General features: G+C 42.9%; 2 protein-coding genes across 7 annotated transcripts in view; one reads left to right on the top strand and one right to left on the bottom strand.

Moving 5' to 3' along the window:
- The window catches only part of KYAT3 (kynurenine aminotransferase 3), an 85363-nt gene extending 66634 nt beyond the window's left edge, over window positions 1-18729 (bottom strand). The window contains exons 1-2 of one of the 6 annotated variants that reach the window (XM_077452951.1): window positions 18619-18720; window positions 822-922 (exon numbers count right to left, since the gene is read on the bottom strand). In XM_077452951.1, the coding sequence (XP_077309077.1) occupies window positions 822-920 (99 nt within the window). In that variant the 5' untranslated portion in view covers window positions 921-922; window positions 18619-18720. The other 5 variants (XM_077452953.1, XM_077452954.1, XM_077452952.1 and 2 more) reach the window with 5 other exon arrangements.
- A 139-nt stretch (window positions 18730-18868) lies between these two features.
- Window positions 18869-21571, top strand: part of LRRC8B (leucine rich repeat containing 8 VRAC subunit B) — a 62179-nt gene continuing 59476 nt past the window's right edge. Inside the window, exon 1 of the mRNA XM_077452949.1 lies at window positions 18869-19023. The gene's annotated coding sequence lies outside the window, so the exon portion shown is untranslated. The remainder of the gene's footprint in view (window positions 19024-21571) is intronic.

The raw sequence follows: 21571 nt of genomic DNA, 5'->3' as shown, positions 1-21571 counted from the left end.
TCATGCACAGTATGTGTGATTTTCTGCAACAGCTGATTCTACATCACAGAAAGGTACATGGCTTGATATTCCGTCAAATTCGACATTTTGTCAGAACACCTGCATGTCTGAGCTAATGACAGATAGATTCCAGGAAGTAAAAGCTACATGAATCATCTGCCCTTACTCAAGATTCAGCTTGCTTATCACTATTCCAATCCATGTCATAATGTTTTTTTTCAAATAGGTCCCAAACAATCCCTGCCAAAAAACGATACACATTCTGATTCTTGGAAATGTGATATATTTTATTTGTTCACAAACCGTACTTTTTTTTTTTTTTGTGCTAATTTGCTTATTTGTTTAGGCTGTAAAAGCCATGGACCTTATTAGCCACGTGTCATCCTACATTTTGATAAGACAACAACCGAATAGCATTTGTAATGATTTGAAACCCACATGAATCCAAGCTTGTATTTGTTAAATCTCTGGTGCATTTTTGGCTAAAATGAGCACATATTTGTGTAGATTTAGATTAAAATAAACAGCAAGTATTAATCAAAAATCAACAAAATAGTAAAATAAGTTATTTCCCCAAAGCTTTACTGCCAATGTTTGGAAGAGGCTCCTTGGTTTTTTTAGGTTAAAATAAGGCATAAAGAATTCAACAAAACAATAAAAAAAATATCTGCAAGCAACCATAAACAATGTGAAATGTTCGAGTGCTCATTCAGAATGCAATTGTACTTCCAAAAATAACCTTGCATTATATTCCATCAACACCGGCAATGCCAGAATCAATTAAACATTCGTTCTATCGGAATGTACGAGACAATACGTACTCCTGCAGTGGAAAACCTGAGGAAGTGAGAGGAATGAACTGTCTTCAGCAACTGAGCGCCATTCCCAAAGCAGCAGACAGCACGACAAGCAATCAGCATGCCTACAGAACGGGTCAATAAAAGAGGCACAGAATTAGAAAAATGGCGCAAGAAAGCGGATTTCATATTAACAGTGACTAGATGATTAAGTGCTGGAAGAATTATTGGAGGAAATTAGGGCTGCAACTAACGATTATTTTCATAATCGATTAGTTGGCCGATTATTGTTTCGATTAATCGATTAACCTTAAAAAAAAGTGTAAAAGTGTAAAGAGTATATACAGTAAACAAAAACCATTCGCTAAATAAGTCGTGGTCCAGCCACGCGCTAATTAAAGGGGTTGTAAATGTAAATATTTTTTCACCTTAATGCATTAAGGTGAAAAAACATCTGACAGTGCCGCGCCCCCAGTCCCCCTGTTTTACTTACCTGACCCCTCGAAAGTCCCACGCTCGCCCCCAACGTCTTCTTTGCCGCTCAGCCTGGCCGCTGATTGGCTGGAGTGGATGGGTTGAAAGCAGCGCAGCCAATGGCTCGTGCTGCTGTCAATCACATCCAATGACAGGGGGTGAGGCCGTGTGATACAGCGAGCGTCTGTAGCCACCGGCTGTATCATGGGAGCGCACCCGCAGGTGCTTCTCACCATGTGAGGGAGCTCGAATGAAGGTGAGAAGTACTTGCAGGAGGAAGCAGAGACAGCCGCCGAGATCCCAGAAGAGCAGGTTCGGGGCCACTCTGTGCAAAATGAGCTGCACAGTGGAGGTAAGTATAACATATTTGTTATTTAAAAAAATAAAAAATATAAAGTTCACAACACCTTTAAGGAATAGCCAGTATCTGCCGGTATCCTTAACAACCCGGATGTAGTTGGTTGTTAAAGAGCCACCATCTGCTGGCATCCTTAATAACAAGTGAATTGGTTGTTAAGGAGCTGACACCCTTTGGGTCCTTAACCAGTGACATCTGTGGAATTCCCCACTGATAGCAGAATGTAAACAAAAGAGCCAAAAATATAACAAAAAAACAACACACGGCATGCGGCGCACACTTTTTACATTTTCTACCGTCGGCTCTTTTGGTTACATTCTGATAACGGCGGGGATGAGTCATGGTCGTTAGGATGCCGGCGGGTGCTGGCTTCCTCACAACCAACAGCTCTGAACTGAACTGTCACCCAGTAGTGGAAGCAATACTACTGCTAAAGGTTTTAGTTCCCCCTGTAGCCCATCTGCAATAAAATAATATGCAAACACATGTTAAGTACTGCAAAAAAAGTTAAATTTTTTAATTAAGGCAGATAATTGGGTGACAATTAAAATTGCTGATTTCTACAGATAGCGTCAACATACTACTAAAAGCAGATTGGAACAGATGGAAAAGCATGCAAAAGAAACACTAAAAACAAGGCTAGTCTTTCGCAGGGAGAAGCAAGACAAGGAAATCCAATGTCCAGACCAATTGGGAGAAGTCACAATAAAGCATCCTGAAGAACACAGTAAACCAGGTGATCAATGCAGAGGCTGGAAAGTGAAGTTACAGTATACGTGGTCAATCAGATTTGGGAAAATTAGGCAATTATTGAGCCCACAGGAAATGAAAGATCTAAGGATTTAAAGATACTAATAAAGAGATTAGATATAAAAGGATTGTACATCAATCAGCCATATAAGGTAAGTGTCCAGTAAAGAAGCCCAGTCATAAAATAACCAGGTCACCCCGCAAGTATAATAAATGCAATGAATTACATATTCCACTATTCATGGCAATCTGCAATCAGCATGTTTTCTTATTACAGACCTGAGGTAGTGGTTATGGTCAAGTCAAATCCTTCTTTAAAGTAATCAATCAATTCCAGAAAGTTCTGACAAGGCACATTTACCATCTCTAAAACAGAAACAGCTAAGGATCTGCAATAAGTTTTGCTAAATTCAGTATATACCTAGAATACACTGGAGTGTTTTTTTTATTTAAAAGCCTTGTGACACCTATACATTCCACTAACTTGTGTTACAATGCATGGTAACCCGACATGAAGCAATATAAATTTATTTTGTGCGCCGCTTCAACGTACCTGCACCAGGACGTACGCACATACTATGCCTTGTGGTATGCTGAATAAATAATAATAATACATTTATATACACACACACTGTACAAAAATAAAGCAGGTGTGTTTTTGGCCCATGGATGCACAACGAGCACACAAAAAGGAAAAATGTGCATAAGTGTGTACAGACCTTCGGTCTTCAAGCATCAACAACGTCTAAATTTCCTATAGAGGTCAAGCTCGATGCGGTGGAATTTCTGAGAGAATAGTTATAGAATGTATTCCCCGTCAAGGTGACATTAGACGGTGAAGAGTAATTGTTTGTTCCGGGTAATATGAGCAAAGACTTACGTTGTTGATTTATAAACTGCCCATACCAAGATTCTTCTGTCACATGCAGAAGTGGTTACACAACTGCAGTTACTTGAGCAGGATTATGTATTAATTATGAAACCATGTACTAACCTCTCAAAGCCCTTTTATGCGAAGGTGAAAAAAAGTGAAGACAAAATTAGATAGGAGGTGGTGTCCACAGTAACCAATCACATAGCCGTAATGTTTAAAATCCAGGACAGCAAATAGAAATGAAGCCTCTGATTAATCCTACAAAAACATAAGGAGAAAATCTCACCCTCTAACTTGTAACTCTCTACAAGGCTATTTGGGAGTGTTAGAAAACATTTCTCACATTAGTAAGAAAAGCTGTGTCATGGAATTTAAAGCTAGGCTCCACAACTGAATGTGCACCTATAGTCCTAGGGGCTGGGACCACTAAACTCTATATTATGTCATAGTCAAACCACATGGAACCTGGCCGTCCTCCCGCTACAACTATCTACATAGAAGTGAAGGATGACAATCAGTGTTACGAAACCCAGCAAGGAACTATTATAGCTAATGCTGCCTTTATGTGCATACTTAGCGAGCCATTGGGCTAAATACAAGACATAAATGGTTAGAAACAACGTGAAATGTTAACTGAAATTCTACTAGTGCCGAGGTGGGCAATTACTTTTCCCAAGAGGGCCACATGAGAAAGTGGGACTGTTGGAGGACCAAACTTAAAGCACAAGTTCAATTTAAAAAGAAATGCAATTTTTATAATATAAAAAAAAAAATAATTATATAATACAGTGTATATTATATATATCTATCTATATCTCTATCTTGTTTAACCCTTTCATGCCTAAGCCTATTTCTCGCATTTGGTGTTTACAAGTTAAAATCTGTATTTTTTTGCTCGAAAATTACTTAAAACCCCCTAACACACACACACGCACGCACTTCTTTTTTAGCAGAGAATCTAGAGAATAAAATGGCGATTGTTGCAATATTTTATGTCACACGGTATTTATGCAGCAGTGTTTTAAACGCAACTTCTTGGGAAAAGGGACACTTTCATGAATTAAAAAAATAAATAAAAATGAAAAACAGTAAAGTTAGCCCATTTTTTTTTTTGTATAATGTAAAAGATGAGGTTACCCGGGTATAGATACCAAGCATGTCATGCTTTATAATAGCAAGCACTCTTGGAAGGGCAGACTACGGTACCTAAAAATCTCCATATTCAACGCTTTAAATTTTTTGTCCCCTCCCGCTCCTCCGGGATAGCAATCGATCGGCTTTTAGCTGCATCGGTTGTTATCCCTGGAAAGCTGATCGCCCGCTCTAAAAAAAAATGGTACCAGGATGATGCCTGCAGCTGCGGGCATCATCCCAGTATAACCCCCAATAGCCGAGGCCGCATATATGCGTACACTCGGCACGAAGGGGATAACAGTGTAAATTTGCTGTCCCCTCAAAATAACTCAACACACAGCCATTAATGTCTAAACCGCTGGCAACAAAAGTGAGTACATCCCTAAGTGAAAATGTCAAAATTGGGCCCAATTGGTAATTTTCCCTCCCCGGTATCATGTGACTCATTCGTGTTACAAGGTCTCAGGTGTGTTATCGCTATCACTCTCTCATACTGGTCACTGGAAGTCCAACATGGTAAAGAACTCTATGAGGTTCTTAAAAAAATAAAAATGAATTGTTGCTCTACATAAAAATGGCATAGGCTATGAGAAGATTGCCAAGACCCTGAAACTAAGCTGCAGCACAGTGGCCAAGACCATACAGCGGTTTAACAGGACAGGTTCCACTCAGAACAGACCTCGCCATTGTCGACCAAAGAAGTTGAGTGCACATGCTCAGCATCATATACAGAGGTTGTCTTTGGGAAATAGAAGTATGATTGCTGCCAGCGTTGAGGGGGTGGGGGGTCAGCCTGTCAGTGCTCAGACCATACGCCACACACTGCATCAAATTGGTGTGCATACAGCTGTCGTCCCAGAAGGAAGCCTCTTCTAAAGATGATGCACAAGAAAGTCCACAAACAAAAGACAAGCAGACTAAGAGCATGAATTACTGGAACCATGTCCTGTAGTCTGATGAGACCAAGATAAACGTATTTGGTTCAATGGTGTCAAGTGTGTGTGGCGGCAACCAGGGGAGGAGTACAAAGACAAGCATGGTAGTGGGAGTATCATGGTCTGGGGCTGCATGAGTGCTGCCGGCACTGGGGAGCTACAGCTTATTGAGAGAACTGTACTTACTTTTGTGAGATACTGTGTGCGAGATATATATTATTATATATTTTAGGCATGCGCCAAATGGGTTTTTGGGTGCCGAAACCAATACCGAAAATAAATCTTCCTTGATCCCGAAAGCCGAAACAACACTGATACCGAAAGTGACTGTTTTTAAAAATATTTTTATGCAGGAGATGGTCAGCGACTGGGGACATGGTGCAGGAGATGGTCAGCGACTGGGGACATGGTGCAGGAGATGGTCAGCGACTGGGGACATGGTGCAGGAGATGGTCAGAGACTGAGGACATGGTGCAGGAGATGGTCAGAGACTGAGGACATGGTGCAGGAGATGGTCAGCGACTGGGGACATGGTGCAGGAGATGGTCAGCGACTGGGGACATGGTACAGGAGATGGTCAGCGACTGGAGTCATGGTACAGGAGATGGTCAGCGACTGGAGACATGGTACAGGAGATGGTCAGAGACTGAGGACATGGTACAGGAGATGGTCAGAGACTGAGGACATGGTACAGGAGATGGTCAGAGACTGAGGACATGGTACAGGAGATGGTCAGAGACTGCGGACATGGTACAGGAGATCAATGCAGTCTCACCAGTGCCCGTCAGAAAAAGCCAGCCAGTGTCCCCAGTAGTGCAGCCAGTGCCCCCAGTAGTGCAGCCAGTGTCCCAGCCTGTGTGCCCGGTAGTGAAATTCATTACCGCATCTCATACCTTTTTTTCCTGAGAAATGTGCAAAAAAAAAAGGGAAAAAAAAGAAAAACACCATACCCACTCACCCAGTGGTGTTCTGAAGGCTTAGCCATGCCACTGCTGCTCACCAGGTCCCACGCCGCCAACTTCTTCTGTGATGGCATTCGATCTCCTGATGGGTATGTGGCATGCCATTGGGGGGCTCGCTGCAAGTACTAGGAACAGAAAGCCACCATCCGGATGACGCATTGTATGTGCAATACCTTTTACCCCCATCCCACCCAGGCCAATATCCAGCACTGTAGCACTTTGAATGACAATTGCACGGTTATGCTACACAGTAACCAAATTAAATGTAGCATTTTTTTTTCTCACACAGATAGAGCTGTCTTATGGTGGTATTTAATCACTACATTATTTTTTTTATTTTTTGCTAAACAAAAACCGAAAAAACCGAAAAGACCGAAAATGTTGAAAAAAAAACAAAAATTTTTTTTTTATAGTTTGTTTTAAATAAAAGGCAATTTTTCTCCTTCACTGATGTGCACTACTGAATGCCAATAATAGGCAGCAATGGTGGGCACTGTTGGGATTGCCCTGATCAGTGTAGATGTCCCTTTAACACAAGCGAGGTACAGGCTCTTCTGCCCTCCTCACGCTGCAAGTATGAGGAAAGGAAAGCCAATAATCGGCTTCCCTTTACCCCGATCTGTGATCAGCTGAGTCTGAAGGACTCAGCGATCAGAGCAGGGCACGCGATCAGCAGGATCACAGGAGGACGTTCAAAGATGCCCCCTTGGCAAAGCAAGCCTGTGCTGTAGCCGTCAGACGAGAAGGGGTTAAAGTGTAACTGAACTCTTTCAATCAACATAAGGTATTCTCAATCCTTACAGTAAATAGATATTTATTCAGTATAGATTATGCGTGCAATCCAAGGTTTTACTGTATATTTGATTTTAACTTTTTTCTTTTACATTTCTTCAGCTATTTCCTGGTTTCTGACCTAGGCCAAAATGATGTCATACATTCCGGCAGTCTTCAATGACATTTCATTTTTATCTAGGAGGGGGTTTCTTGGCTAAGCACACCCTCCTGTCTGCATGCCTGAGCTAAAGGCAGATGGGTTCCAGGAAGTAAATGCTACATGAATCATCTGCCCTTACTCAAGATGGTTGCAGCTAGAAACGCTTGGGGATGTTTTTCACAAGAATTTCTCTGCAAAGTATATCATGGCGACATGGACGAATTATTTTTTTGTGAATAGAGATCGACTTTAATTAAAATACAAGTTAAAAAATAAATTGCATAAGACATTCTATGTTTTCTATCCAGATTAGGGGTCTCCGAACTTTCTAAAGAAAGGGTCAGTTTACTGTCCTTCAGACTTTAGGGGGGACTGTGCCCAGTGGGAGTAAACAATGCCCGATTTTTGGTAATAGAGGGAGAAATAGTTGGTGTCACTAGAAGGAATAGTGCCCCATTGGTGTCCTCAGCGGCAGGGCTTATGCCCCACTCTTGAGAGTCGTCAGCGGCAGGGGTTATGCCTCAAGGGCCGGATATAGGCAAGCAAAGGTAAAGTAATATGTACAATAATGATTACAGAGAGTTGTCACACATACACCCCTCTATAAAATATCTTACAATATAGTGTGATTTTACTGTGAAAATGTAAAGATACAGAGCCCCAAATACAACCCACCGTTTATAAAATCAACACTTTTCAAAGTTATAAGTACTTAAAAAATAAAATTTCCCACTGGAGCAACCTATTTACATTTACACCCCTTCATGCAGAAGTCTAATGGTTTTATGGCATCCCTAAACAGGGAGTGGATTGTTCAGGGATAACGTGGCTGGACTTATTCTACCTGTTGAATTTCTGTAGAACTGGCTGATTTACTGCTACGGAAATTTTTCAGCACCCTGCGTTTTTCTTGCCTCTTTTTTTTATTTACATTTTTCAATACCAGTGTTAATTTTGACTGCAAATTTTGATCTAGTTTTAGTTTTCACTAAAATGCCATTTCGTTTTAGGTCATCGGAACTGTTTTAGTAGATTAAAGAACATAAGATTTTAGTCGACTAAATCTATAGTAGATTTAATCAACTAAAAATGTAATGACCAAGATTACATACCTGCAGGGTTGCCACCGATCTGGGTTTTACCCAGACAGTCCAGTTTTGGACTCCTAAACCGCCCCTCCCTATTGGAATCAATGGGCAGCGCAGCCGAACCTGCCCTTTGCGGGTGGTTTTAACCCATTTTCAGCCACTAGCGGAGGGTTAAATGCGCACCGCTAGTGGCCGAATAGCGCCACTAAAATGACGGTAAAGTGCCGTTAAAAATAGCAGCGCTTTACCACCGATGTCCCCAGTGTGAAAGCAGCCTTAATCAATGAGTTCTACAGAAATCGGTTACACAGTTAATGGGTTAATATTTGGGGCTATGGATCTTTACATTTCCACAGTAAAATCACACCTTAACCACTTGCAGACCGGACCATTTTGCTGGTCAAAGACCAGACCACTTTTTGCGATTCGGCACTGCGTCGCTTTAACTGACAATTGCGCGGTCGTGCGACGTGGCTCCCAAACAAAATTGACGTCCTTTTTTTCCCACAAATAGAGCTTTCTTTTGGTGGTATTTGATCACCCCTGCGGTTTTTATTTTTTGCGCTATAAACAAAAATAGAGCGACAATTTTGAAAAAAACGCATTATTTTTTACTTTTTGTTATAATAAATATCCCCCAAAAATATATAAAAAAACATTTTTTTCCCTCAGATTAGGCCGATACGTATTCTTCTACATATTTTTGGTAAAAAAAAAAAAAAAAAAAAAAAAATCGCAATAAGCGATTATTGATTGGTTTGTGCAAAAGTTATAGCGTTTACAAAATAGGGATAGTTTTATAGCATTTTTATTAATAATTTTTTATTATTTCTTTTTTTTTACTAGTAATGGCGGCAATCAGCGATTTTTATTGTGACTGCGACATTGTGGGGAACCCATCGGACATTTTTGACACATTTTTGGGACCATTGTCATTTATACAGTAATCACTGCTATATACAGTGGTGTGAAAAAGTGTTTGCCCCCTTCCTCATTTCCTGTTCCTTTGCATGTTTGTCACACTTAAGTGTTTCGGAACATCAAACCAATTTAAACAATAGTCAAGGACAACACAAGTAAACACAAAATGCAATTTGTAAATGAAGGTGTTTATTATTAAAGGTGAAAAAAAATCCAAACCATCATGGCCCTGTGTGAAAAAGTGATTGCCCCCCCTGTTAAAACATACTATAACTGTGGTTGTCCACACCTGAGTTAAATTTCTATAGCCACACCCAGGCCTGATTATTGCCACACCTGTTCACAATCAAGGCATCACTTAAATAGGAGCTGCTTGACACAGTAAGGTCCACCAGAAGATCCTTAAAAGCTACACATCATGCCGAGACCCAAAGAAATTCAGGAACAATTGAGAAAGAAAGTAATTGAGATCTATCAGTCTGGAAAGGGTTATAAAGCCATTTCCTAAGCTTTGGGAATCCAGCGAACCACAGTGAGAGCCATTATCCACAAATGGCGAAGACATGGAACAGTGGTGAACCTTCCCAGGAGTGGCCGGCCGCCCAAAATTACCCCAAGAGCGCAGCGACGACTCATCCAAGAGGTCACAAAAGACCCCACAACAACGTCCAAGGAACTGCAGGCCTCATTTGCCTCAGTTAAGGTCAGCGTTCATGCCTCCACCATCAGGAAAAGACTGGGCAAAAATGGCCTGCATGGCAGAGTTCCAAGGAGAAAACCACTGCTGAGCAAAAAGAACATCAAAGCTCGTCTCAATTTCTCCACAACACATCTTGATGATCCCCAAGACTTTTGGGACAACATTCTGTGGACCGATGAGACAAAAGTGGAACTCTTTGGAAGGTGTGTGTCCAAGTATATCTGGCGTAGAAGGAACACTGCATTTCATAAAAAGAACATTATACCAACAGTAAAATATGGTGGTGGTAGTGTGATGGTCTGGGGCTGTTTTGCTGCTTCAGGACCTGGAAGACTTGCCGTGATAAAAGGAACTATGAATTCTGCTGTCTACCAAGAGATCCTGAAGGAGAATGTCCGACCATCTGTTCGTGTACTCAAGCTGAAACGATCTTGGGTTCTGCAGCAGGACAATGATCCTAAACACACCAGCAAGTCCACCACCGAATGGCTGAAGAAAAACAAAATGAAGACTTTGGAGTGGCCTAGCCAAAGTCCTGACCTGAATCCTATTGAGATGTTGTGGTATGACCTTAAAAAGGCCGTTCATGCTCGAAAACCCTCTAATGTAACTGAATTAGGACAATTCTGCAAAGATGAGTGGGCCAAAATTCCTCCAGGACGCTGTAAAAGCCTCATTGCACGTTATCGCAAACGCTTGGTTGCAGTTGTTGCTGCTAAGGGTGGCCCAACCAGTTATTAGGTTTAGGGGGCAATCACTTTTTCACACAGGGCCATGATGGTTTGGATTTTTTTTCACCTTTAATAATAAACACCTTCATTTACAAAATTGCATTTTGTGTTTACTTGTGTTGTCCTTGACTATTGTTTAAATTGGTTTGATGTTCCGAAACACTTAAGTGTGACAAACATGCAAAGGAACAGGAAATGAGGAAGAGGGCAAACACTTTTTCACACCACTGTAAATGCAGTGATTCCCGTGTAAATGACACTGGCAGTGAAGGGGTTAACCAGTGGGTGGCAGTGTAGGGGTTAAGTGTTCCTAGGGGTGTGTTACTAACTGTGGGGGGGTTGGGCTTTCATTTAGTGAACACTGATCTCTGCTCCAATTACATGGAGCAGAGATCAGCGTCACTAGTTGCTAGGCAGAATGGAGAAATGCTGTTTACACGGCATTTCCTCCATTCGGCCGCTCCGTGAGATGATCGCGGGGATGCCCGCGGCGATCTAGTCCGCGGGTCCCGCGACCGGACTCACGGGGGTCCCTACCAGCGCATGGCAGCATTGAACATTGAACATTGGACGTACCTGTACGCCAATATGCCTGCCCGTGCCATTCTGTCGACGTACATCGTCGTGCGCAGGTCGGGAAGTGGTTAAAGAGGAGTGCCACCTGAAAAAAAAATATTAAAAGTCAGCAGCTACAAGTACTGCAGCTGCTGACTTTTAATAAATGGACACTCGCTCATCTCTCAGCTGCCCCGCCGCCATCCTCTGTCAGGGAATCAGGAAGTGAAGCGTTGCGGCTGCACTGCCCGGTTTCCTACTGCACATGCGCGAGTCGCACTGTGCGTCTTCACTGGTCCCCATGTATTTCCCAGAAAACAACGGGGGGCGTGGCACCCATCTGCGGCTAGCTATTCCTGGGAATGGGTGCAGATACCTGGATGACACCAATCGTGGCACTGGGGGGGGGGGGGGGGGTTCCGATGAGAAGAACTTCCACTTGATGGTGGAGGTCCGCTTTAATGTAAGATATTATAGAGGGGGGTATGACATATCCGCATTGTAAATGTATTGGTCCAATGGGAGATTTTTTTAACCCATTTAGAAGTTCGTTTGTAGCCAATGGGTCGATATTTGGGGCTCTGTATCTTCAAAATTTCCACAGTAAAATCACACCGTGCTGTAAGATATTATAGAGGGGGGTGTGTATGACACATCTGCATTGTAAACGTATTGGTCCAATGGGAAATTTTATTTATGACCCATTTTGAAGTATAACGTCAGTTTGTAACCAATGTGTTCATATTTGGGGCTCTGTATCTTTATATTTCCACAGTATTGTAAATGTTAGAGGGTGATGTATGTGTGACGGCTCTGTGTAATCATTTTATATATTGCATTATCTGAGATCTAGTTTTTCTGTGTTGAATAGCCAACCATAAAAACTTGTCTGATAGAACGAGCACCAATTTGGAACTGTCTGACGGCTCGACTCCAGTGTACCAACACCGTTGGATTCATGGAAAGGCAATAGAGCTGCACGATTAATCGTCAAGAATCGTTATTACGATCCTTTCCCCATTGCGATCTTGATAAAAATGTTTCATGATTCTTGCTATGCAAAGAATTCTCTCTGCTCTTCTGAAGCCACCACAGCCTTCAAAAGAAAGGGAGAAAAAATCTGGGCAGTGTGCCAAGAATCACAATATTCAGTCGAACTAAGGCTGGCCATAAATTATACAATTTTCTTCTATAGATTTACCAAAACCATATAATATGAGGTCAAACCTAAACACTTTCAATTTGTGTGCAATCAGGCAGGCCCTCATACTACACAGTTGAAGGTAAATCTAAAGGAAATTGAATAAAACAATTGTATGGTGTATGGCCAGCCTAAAGCCTCATACACACTATCGGACTTTGTACAAACTTTCCTGTGGATTTTTGTACAAAGGGCGTCGGCCGTTAACTTGTATTGCATACACACAGCAGGACTTTTTCAGCCAACTTTCACCAAATCCTGTGGTTTTTCTGCTCTTTACCGCCACCTTTGGTCAACTTCTGTATTGTCGTCTGATCATTTGCATTGGTTCTGAGCATGCCTGTTTGTACTTTGTACAAAAGTCCTATGGTTTTCTGTGCACACGATCAGACTTTGCTCCATCTGACTTTTGTTGCCAGAAAGTTTGTCCGTTCGCACAGCCAACAAAAGTCTGATGAAAACCGAAAAAGTTTGTCCGATGGAACGTACACATGGTCAGATGTTGCTCCAAAACAGCCAATTTGCATGTTTGTTGTCAAAAAGTCTGATCGTGTGTATGGGCCTTTAGTCTAAAGATAGTAACAATTTGTCAATGGAATAGACTTTGTGTGTAAATAAGAAAGTTTAACCACTTAACCACTTTCAGACCGGACCATTTTGCTGGTAAATGACCAGAGGTCTTTTTACACTTTGGCACTGCGCTGCTTTAACTGGTAATTGCGCGGTCATGCAATGTTGTACCCAAACAAAATTTGCGTCCTTTTCTTCCCACAAATAGAGCTTTCTTTTGATGGTATTTGATTGCCTCTGCGATTTTTATTTTTTGCGATATAAACGTAAAAAGACCGCAAATTTTGAAAAAAAATGATATTTTCTACTTTTTGTTATTAGAAAAATCCAATAAACTCAATTTTAGTCATACATTTAGGCCAAAATGTATTCAGCCACATGTCTTTGGTAAAAAAAAAGTCAATAATTGTATATTTATTGGTTTGCGCAAAAGTTGTCACATCTACAAACTAAGGTACGTTTTCTGGAATTTACGCAGCTTTTAGTTTACGACTGCCTATCTCATTTCTTGAGGTGCTAAAATGGCAGGGCAGTACAAAACCCCCCCAAATGACCCCATTTTGGAAAGTAGACCCCCTAAGGAAATTGATAAGAGGCATGTTGAGCCCATTGAATATTTTATTTTTTTGCCTCAAGCGATTGAATAATGACAAAAAAAATTTTTTTTTTTTTTTTTTACACAAAGTTGTCACTAAATGATATATTGCTCACACATGCTATGGGCGTATGTGAAATGACACCCCAAAATAAATTCTGCTGCTTCTCCTGAGTACGGGGATACCACATATGTGGGACTTTTTGGGAGCCTAGCCGCGTACGGGGCCCCGAAAACCAAGCACCGCCTTCAGGCTTTCTAAGGGCGTAAATTTTTGAGTTCACTTCTCACTACCTATTACAGTTTTGAAGGCCATAAAATGCCAAGATGGCACAAAACCCCCACAAATGACCCCATTTTAGAAAGTAGACACCCCAAGCTATTTGCTGAGAGGCATGTTGAGTTAATGGAATATTTTATATTTTGCCACAAGTTGCGGGAAAATTACAAACTTTTTTTTTTTTTTTTTTTTTTTCACAAAGTTGTCACTAAATGATATATTGCTCACACATGCCATGGGCATATGTGAAATGACACCCCAAAATAAATTCTGCTGCTTCTCCTGAGTACGGGGATACCACATATGTGGGACTTTTTGGGAGCCTAGCCGCGTACGGGGCCCCGAAAACCAAGCACCGCCTTCAGGCTTTCTAAGGGCGTAAATATTTGACTTCACTCCTCACTACCTATTACAGTTTTGAAGGCCATAAAATGCCAAGATGGCACAAAACCCCCACAAATGACCCCATTTTAGAAAGTAGACACCCCAAGCTATTTGCTGAGAGGCATGTTGAGTCCATGGAATATTTTATATTTTGCCACAAGTTGCGGGAAAATTACAAACTTTTTTTTTTTTTTTCACAAAGTTGTCACTAAATGATATATTGCTCACGCATGCCATGGGCATATGTGAAATGACACCCCAAAATAAATTCTGCTGCTTCTCCTGAGTACGGGGATACCACATATGTGGGACTTTTTGGGAGCCTAGCCGCGTACGGGGCCCCGAAAACCAAGCACCGCCTTCAGGCTTTCTAAGGGCGTTACAGTTTTGAAGGCCATAAAATGCCAAGATGGCACAAACCCCCCCCAAATGACCCCATTTTGGAAAGTAGACACCCCTAAATTTAGGGGTACACTAGTGAGACTAGGTAATAAATGGCGGGTGCCCTGAAACTATAAAAAAATAACTAACCAACCAGCGTCACCTGTAACAGTTATATGGTGATCACTGGTGAAAGGGTTAACTAGGGGGCAATCAGGGGGCTTTATGCGGTAGTATATGGGGGTCCCTGGCGCTATAAAAAGCTGCGGCGAACCTAAATACCTACCTGCCTAACTAGCGTCACCTGTGACACTAATACGGCGATCAGAAAAATGATCGCTTATTAGGCTGGGTTCACACTGGAGCGATGCGGAAACGCCGCGAATCCGCGGCGGGTTCCCGCATCGCATGCCTCCCGGCGGCAGTTCACACTGCCCTATGCGAACTGCTGGGAGTGTCAGTGAAATGTTACTGACACCCCCAGATCAGTTCGCATATCGCAGTGCGATCTGCAAACTCGGATCGCATGGTGTGAACACCCATGCGATCCGATTCTGCTGCGGGCCAAAAAAAGGGTCCCGTGCGAATTTGCGGCGGGTGCGGCGGGTGTGGCGGGTGCGGCGGGTGCGGCGAATGGCTGAACTCGAATCGCACAGAGATCGGATGTGATTTGCACTGCAGTGCGGTGCGAATCACATTCGTTCTCATAAACCGCTGCAATGTGAACCCAGCCTTAGTGACACTGGCGACGGGGGGTGATCACGGGGTTAAACCTTTATTGGGGGGGTTAGGGGGGTACATTAGAACTAAAGGGGGCTAACTCTAACTGCCCTAACAGTTATTACAGTCACAAATGACACCAATGCAAAAAAAAAAAAAAAAAAAAAAAAAATGACATTGGTGTCACTGTGACTGGGGGGCAGGGGTAATTGGGGGGGTGATCGGGGGGTAAAGGGGGGGTGTGAGTGTGCCTGGCATGTTCTACTGTGTGTGTAGAGTGTTGGTGCAACTCACCGATCCGCTCTCCTCCGTGTCGGAACGGAAAATACCGACACGGAGGAGAGAATACATCACTTCCTCTCCTGTGTTTACATTACAGGAGAGGAAGTGATGTCACCGGGGATTTCCATTCGTCGAGAGCGATCGCGAGGGGGTGGCCATGAATGAATGGCCGCCCCCTCATCCCGGATCGCTCTCGAAGAAATGCCGACCGCCGCAGGCACCGGGGGGGGGCCCGATCGGGCCCCCCACCCGCGGGCAGGCAGGGACTTATATATACGCCCATATGCCTGCCCGTGCCATTCTGCCGACGTATATCGTCGTGCGGCGGTCGGCAAGTGGTTAAACACTAAACCTTTTTCTGATATTTGTTGGTTTCAAGTTAAAATAATTTTATTTTGCTAGAAAATTATTTAGAACCCCCAAACATTATATATATATTTTTTAATAGAGAGCCTAGAGAATAAAATGGTGGTTGTTGCAATATTTTATGTCACACTGTATTTGCGCAGCGGTCTTTCAAATGCAATTTTTTTTTATTACTTTAATAAAAAAATGTAAAATAAATAACCAGTAAAGTTAGCCCAATTTTTTGTGTATAATGTGAAAGATTTTACATTGTGAGAATTGTGAGAGAATCGGGATCTTTTTATTCTAAGCAAAAAAATTGTGATTCTCATTTTGGCCAGAATCGTGCAGCTCTAACAGGTAAGTATCTTAATATTAAAGGGGTTGTAAACCTTTGTTTTTCACCTTAATGCATCCTATGCATTAAGGTTAAAAAAAAACACCTGCCGCCCCCCCAGCCTTATTTACCTGAGCCCTGGAATTTGATCCGGAGGGGACGCGATGTCTCTCTGCTCTTGAATGGATAGATTGATAGCATCGCAGCCATTGGCTCCCGCTGCTGTCAATCAAATCCAATGACGCGGGTGCCGGGCCCCCCCTGAGTCCTACATTCTGCGGCTATGGATACTAAATGCTGGACTAGGGAACACATCCGCAAGGTAACCCACTTGGGAGAGCGCTTCTCCTAGGGGGTGATGTGATGTGAGGAGGAGCCGCGAGGATCGGGGCCACGCTGTACAAAATGAGCTGCACAGTGGAGGTAAGTATGCTATGTTATTAAAAAAAAAAAAAAAAACCTTACAATCACTTTAAGTCAGCAGCTACAATATTGTACAGTATTTGTACAGTATTTGAACAGTACTAGTACAGTATTTGTACAGTACTAGTACAGTATTTGTACAGTACAGTATTTGTGTAGCACCCTGCTCCTAATGAGCAGACGCTATTTTTCGAATTTAGTTGTCTGAAGCTGCAGTTTGGCTCAGGCTAATTATTCTAAAAAGTTCTGGTTTCTGTGCCAGTCTAGCTGGGTTGCACTGGTTCCCACTTGACCGTAGGTGTCGCTGTCACCGCCGGTAAGTGTGGAAATGCCGCAGGCTGGAGGTATAGAATGCCACCTCTTGCTCAGAAGTAGTTCAGTGGGAGTGGTTTCCCTGTTGTGCATTCTGGCAGAGGGTATTTAAGGTACCGACGCCATTTTTTGGTGGTTCTTTTCCGGGGTCCGCTATCCCGACCTCATGGCCCTCCTGGCCCTCCTGGCCTGGGGTCTGTGTCGCATGGATCTGCGCCTCGGGGCCGGCTGGTCCGAGGCTCTGCAACTTAGAGGGTAGGCCAGAAAAAATCTAGGGGCCTACTGATCCAGGGGTGGTCCTGTGCTGTCTCACATGCGGGGAGAGGCCAAAGAAACTGGAAGATCCAGGGGAGGACTTTTCTTGTAGAGGACCGAGCGCAAGGCTGGTGTCTCTGGAGGAGCCTGGAAACTCTGAGGACGTAAAGTATCGCTGGGTCGGCTGAAAGAAAACTGGTACTGTATGGCAGTTCTTTAAATCTTTCAAGATCTCTCAAGAATGCTTTAGTTTAATTGACAAGTCTGTGGCAGAAACGTTGTGGAGCATCTCACCGGCTGCTAGGTCAAGTGAGAGAGGCCTATCCGGTGACTGCTGGATCCAATCTGTGGAGCTGTTTGTCCTCTGGATCAGAACAATACCTCTAACCCACAATTACCAGGTGCCTGAACTCCCCTTTAACCCTTTGACCCTCTATTGAAGGACTTTGTGCTTATCCTGAATAAATGTTAAAAAAAGGCTAAGTGTCGGATCCAACATTATTTGGGCTACTTTCCAACAGGACCCCTGTGACGGAAAAACAAGCAGGTGAGGTAACGGTAAGCCCAAATAAAACCAGAAGCTCCTTCGGGGGTCAGTGCTATATTTGTAAAGTACAGTACTAGTACAATATTTGTACAGTATAGCATTAGTACAGTACTTGTAAAGTATTTGTAAAGTACAGTATTTGTACAGTATTAGTACAGTATTTGTACAGTATAGCATTAGTAGAGTATTTGTAAGGTACTAGTACAGTATATGTAAAGTACTAGTACAGTATAGCATTAGTACAGTACTTATAAAGTACTAGTACAGTATAGCATTACTACAGTACTAGTACAGTATTTGTAAGGTACTAGTACAGTATTTGTACAGTATAGCATTAGTACAGTATTTATAAAGTACTAGTACAGTATCACATTAGTACAGTACTAGTGAGGTACTAGTACAGTATAGCATTAGTACAGTATTTATAAAGTACTAGTACAGTATCACATTAGTACAGTACTAGTGAGGTACTAGTACAGTATAGCATTAGTACTTGTAAAGTACAGTATTTGTAGCTGCTGACTTTTATGTTTTTTCTGAAGGAGCCCGGAGCTCCTGTGTAGTGAGCAGACAATGTGATTGCACCATGTATGGCCCCTGTGCACACAGATCCCACACTCCTCCATCTACTGAATGATGAAATAGGACAGGCTGCCCCTCAGTGAGAGCCCTGACCTCCTCCAATCACAGAGCTCTCATTGTACTCCATGTCACAGTTATGTCCGTAATCAGCACCTTGTGATGTCCTGTATTGATACAATGGAGCTACTTACTGCTCACGTTTGATATCACTGACTAAACCGCGTCCTCTTCTCCCTGCAAACTTCAGTGACCAGCATGTGAGGAGGAAGAGGAGGCTTCATGCCAACACTCATCTCCGCCCTCCTACAGTAAAGAGAACGCGTGATTGGGGGGCGCGGTGAATGAAGCGACCATAAGCCAATAAGGAGCAACTCGGAGAAGACCAGCTACCCATCCTCCTTAGCTTAATCGCCGCTTCCTTCCATTGGAGAATGATCGGAGACTGACAGAGTCATGGACCAATAATACGAGGTGTTCTGCACAGGGCGAGCTGCCATTGGCCAGTGTATGGATGTAGTGTATTCTGTAAGGCAGTAGGAAGCAACAGCTGACAGGACAACAAAAGAGGCAGATGGGGTAGATGGGGACTGAGTCATGTAAGTGTCCATGTTGTGTATGTGTGTCAGTGATCATCTGATCGGGGGTTGTCAGCATATCCTGGGCTGTCTGTCTATAGGTGATGAGCAGGCGGGGGGTGGGATCAGCAGATCACATTACAGTGGTGTCAATGGGCTGTCACTCATCACAGGGTGAGATGCCTCTGATGGAAGCTGTATACTGTATAGGGTTATGGTGGCAGTAGCTGGATGTGAAATACTGAACTGTCACCTGATGACATGTGACATCTGCTGTTCTTTGTACACAGGATGTATACAGAGATTGCCATCAGTACACAGTGATGGGGGTCCATACATAGTACATGAGTAGCCATGTCCTCCCAGCACACTGCCTGTCCTTTGTTCTCTCTATATGTGTCCATCCATGGGCATGTGACGGCTCTCTGATGCATGGTGATGAAGGGCTCTCTGTGGGGGTGTCATTACAGTCTATGGTAATCCAATCTGTTGTGTCCATAGCAGGGCTTTATAGAATAGGTGCAGGAACTCCGCCCTTCCGAGCCCGCCCCTTGGTTCCACCCCCTACCCACCTCCCACTACTGCCCCAAGTATTATTGTGTGGGGCTAAATAATTTGTATGGAATTTGTTTTTGACTAATAATAATAACGCCAATAAAATAGATCCCACAGTAACAATAGACCCCACCCCAGCAACAATAGATCCCCCAGTAACAATAGACCCCACCCTAGCTACAATAGATCCCCCAGTAACAATAGACCCCCAGTAACAATAGACCCCACCCCAGCAACAATAGATCTCCCCAGTAACAATAGACCCCACCCCAACAACAATAGACTCCCCATTAACAATAGACACCCCCAGCAACAATAGATCCCCACCAGTAACAATAGACCCCACCCCAGCAACAATAGACCCTTCACACAACAGTAGACTCCCTCAGCACAGTGGGCCTCACCCTAGCAACAATAGGTCTCTCACATAACACCCACAGCAAAATACCACCCTCGGTAACAAAAGATCCACCCCAGCAACATTAGAGCCCCAGCAGCCAACATCAATAGACCTCTCCCTTAATAGTCGATTCCTACCAGCAACATAATACCCCTCAGCAACAATAAAGCCCTCACAGAACAATAGACTCCCCCAGCAACAACGAACCCCACCCCAGCAACAATAGGGCAACAATAGATCTCACCCCAGCAGCAATAGATCTCTCACATAACAATAGACTCCCCCAGCAACAATAGTTCCCCCACACAATAATAGTCCCCCCACCACACACACAGTAACAATGGACCACCCACAACAAAATACCACCTCTAGCAACATTAGATCCCCAGCAGCAACAACAGATCTCCCACCAGCCAGCATCAATAGACCTCCCAACAACAATAAACCTCTCCCTTAATGGTCAATTCCTACCAGCAACATAAGACAGATCCCCACCAGTGACAATAGAAACCCCCAGTAGCCAGCACCAATAGACCCTCCAGCACACCCCTTGCTATTATGTACAGTGCCTTGAAAAATATTCATACCCCCTTGAAATTTTTCTACATTTTCTCATGTTACAGCCAAAAAAACTAGGAATACTAATTGCAATATACATCAATAGATGGGCACGGGGTAGAGCACATCTCTCATAAAAATGTTTCTTTCACATACATGGATCATGGTTACAGTGCAGTGCTATAGAATAACTTGGTAGAAATTGGTATTTGCATATATGCAGAATAGCTAATTAGCGCTGACTTCGAATTTACTAACGTTTGTTCGCCGCTAATAGCGCTCTTTTTTCATTCTCACGTTCCCCTATTGAAATTTGAATTGGCTAAAATGAGCAATATTATTTGCAACTTCCTGGAGCTATAGTAAATGACCCCCTTTGTCATGTTACAACCAAAAACGTAAATGTATTTTATTGGGATTTTATTTGATAGACCGACACAAAGTGGCACATAATTGTGAAGTGGAAGGAAAATTATAAATGGTTTTCCAAATCTTTTACAAATAAATACATAAAAAATTGTGGCGTGCATTTGTATTCAGCCCCCCTGAGTCAATACTTTGTAGAACCTCCTTTTGCTGCAATTACAGCTGCAAGTCTTTTTGGGGATGTCTCTTCCAGCTTTGCACATCCAGAGAGTGACAGTTTTGCACCATTTCTTCTTTGCAAAATAGCTCAAGCTCAGTCAGATTGGTTGGAGTGCTTCTGTGAACAGCAATTTTCAAGTCTTGTCACAGATTCTCAATTGGATTTAGGTCTGGACTTTGATTGGGTCATTCTAAAGCCTCATACAAACGATCGGACTTTGTACAAACTTTCCCGTGGATTTTTGTACAAAGGGTGTCGGCCGTGAACTTGTATTGCATACACACAAGGACTTTTTCAGCCAACTTTTACCAAATCACATGGTTTTTCAGCTCTTTACTGCCACCTTTGGTCAACTTCTGTATTGTTGTCTGATCTTTTGCATTGGTTCTGAGCATGCGTGTTTGTACTTTGTACAAAAGTCCTATGGTTTTTTGTACACATGATCGGACTTTTGTTGCTGGAAAGTTTGT

The sequence above is a fragment of the Lithobates pipiens genome, unplaced genomic scaffold (genome assembly GCF_037356315.1).
Source record: "Lithobates pipiens isolate NorthernLeopardFrog02 unplaced genomic scaffold, aLitPip1_a1.2 Scaffold_23, whole genome shotgun sequence".
Lineage (NCBI taxonomy): Eukaryota > Metazoa > Chordata > Amphibia > Anura > Ranidae > Lithobates > Lithobates pipiens.
This window is presented reverse-complemented; position numbering and strand designations above follow the sequence as displayed.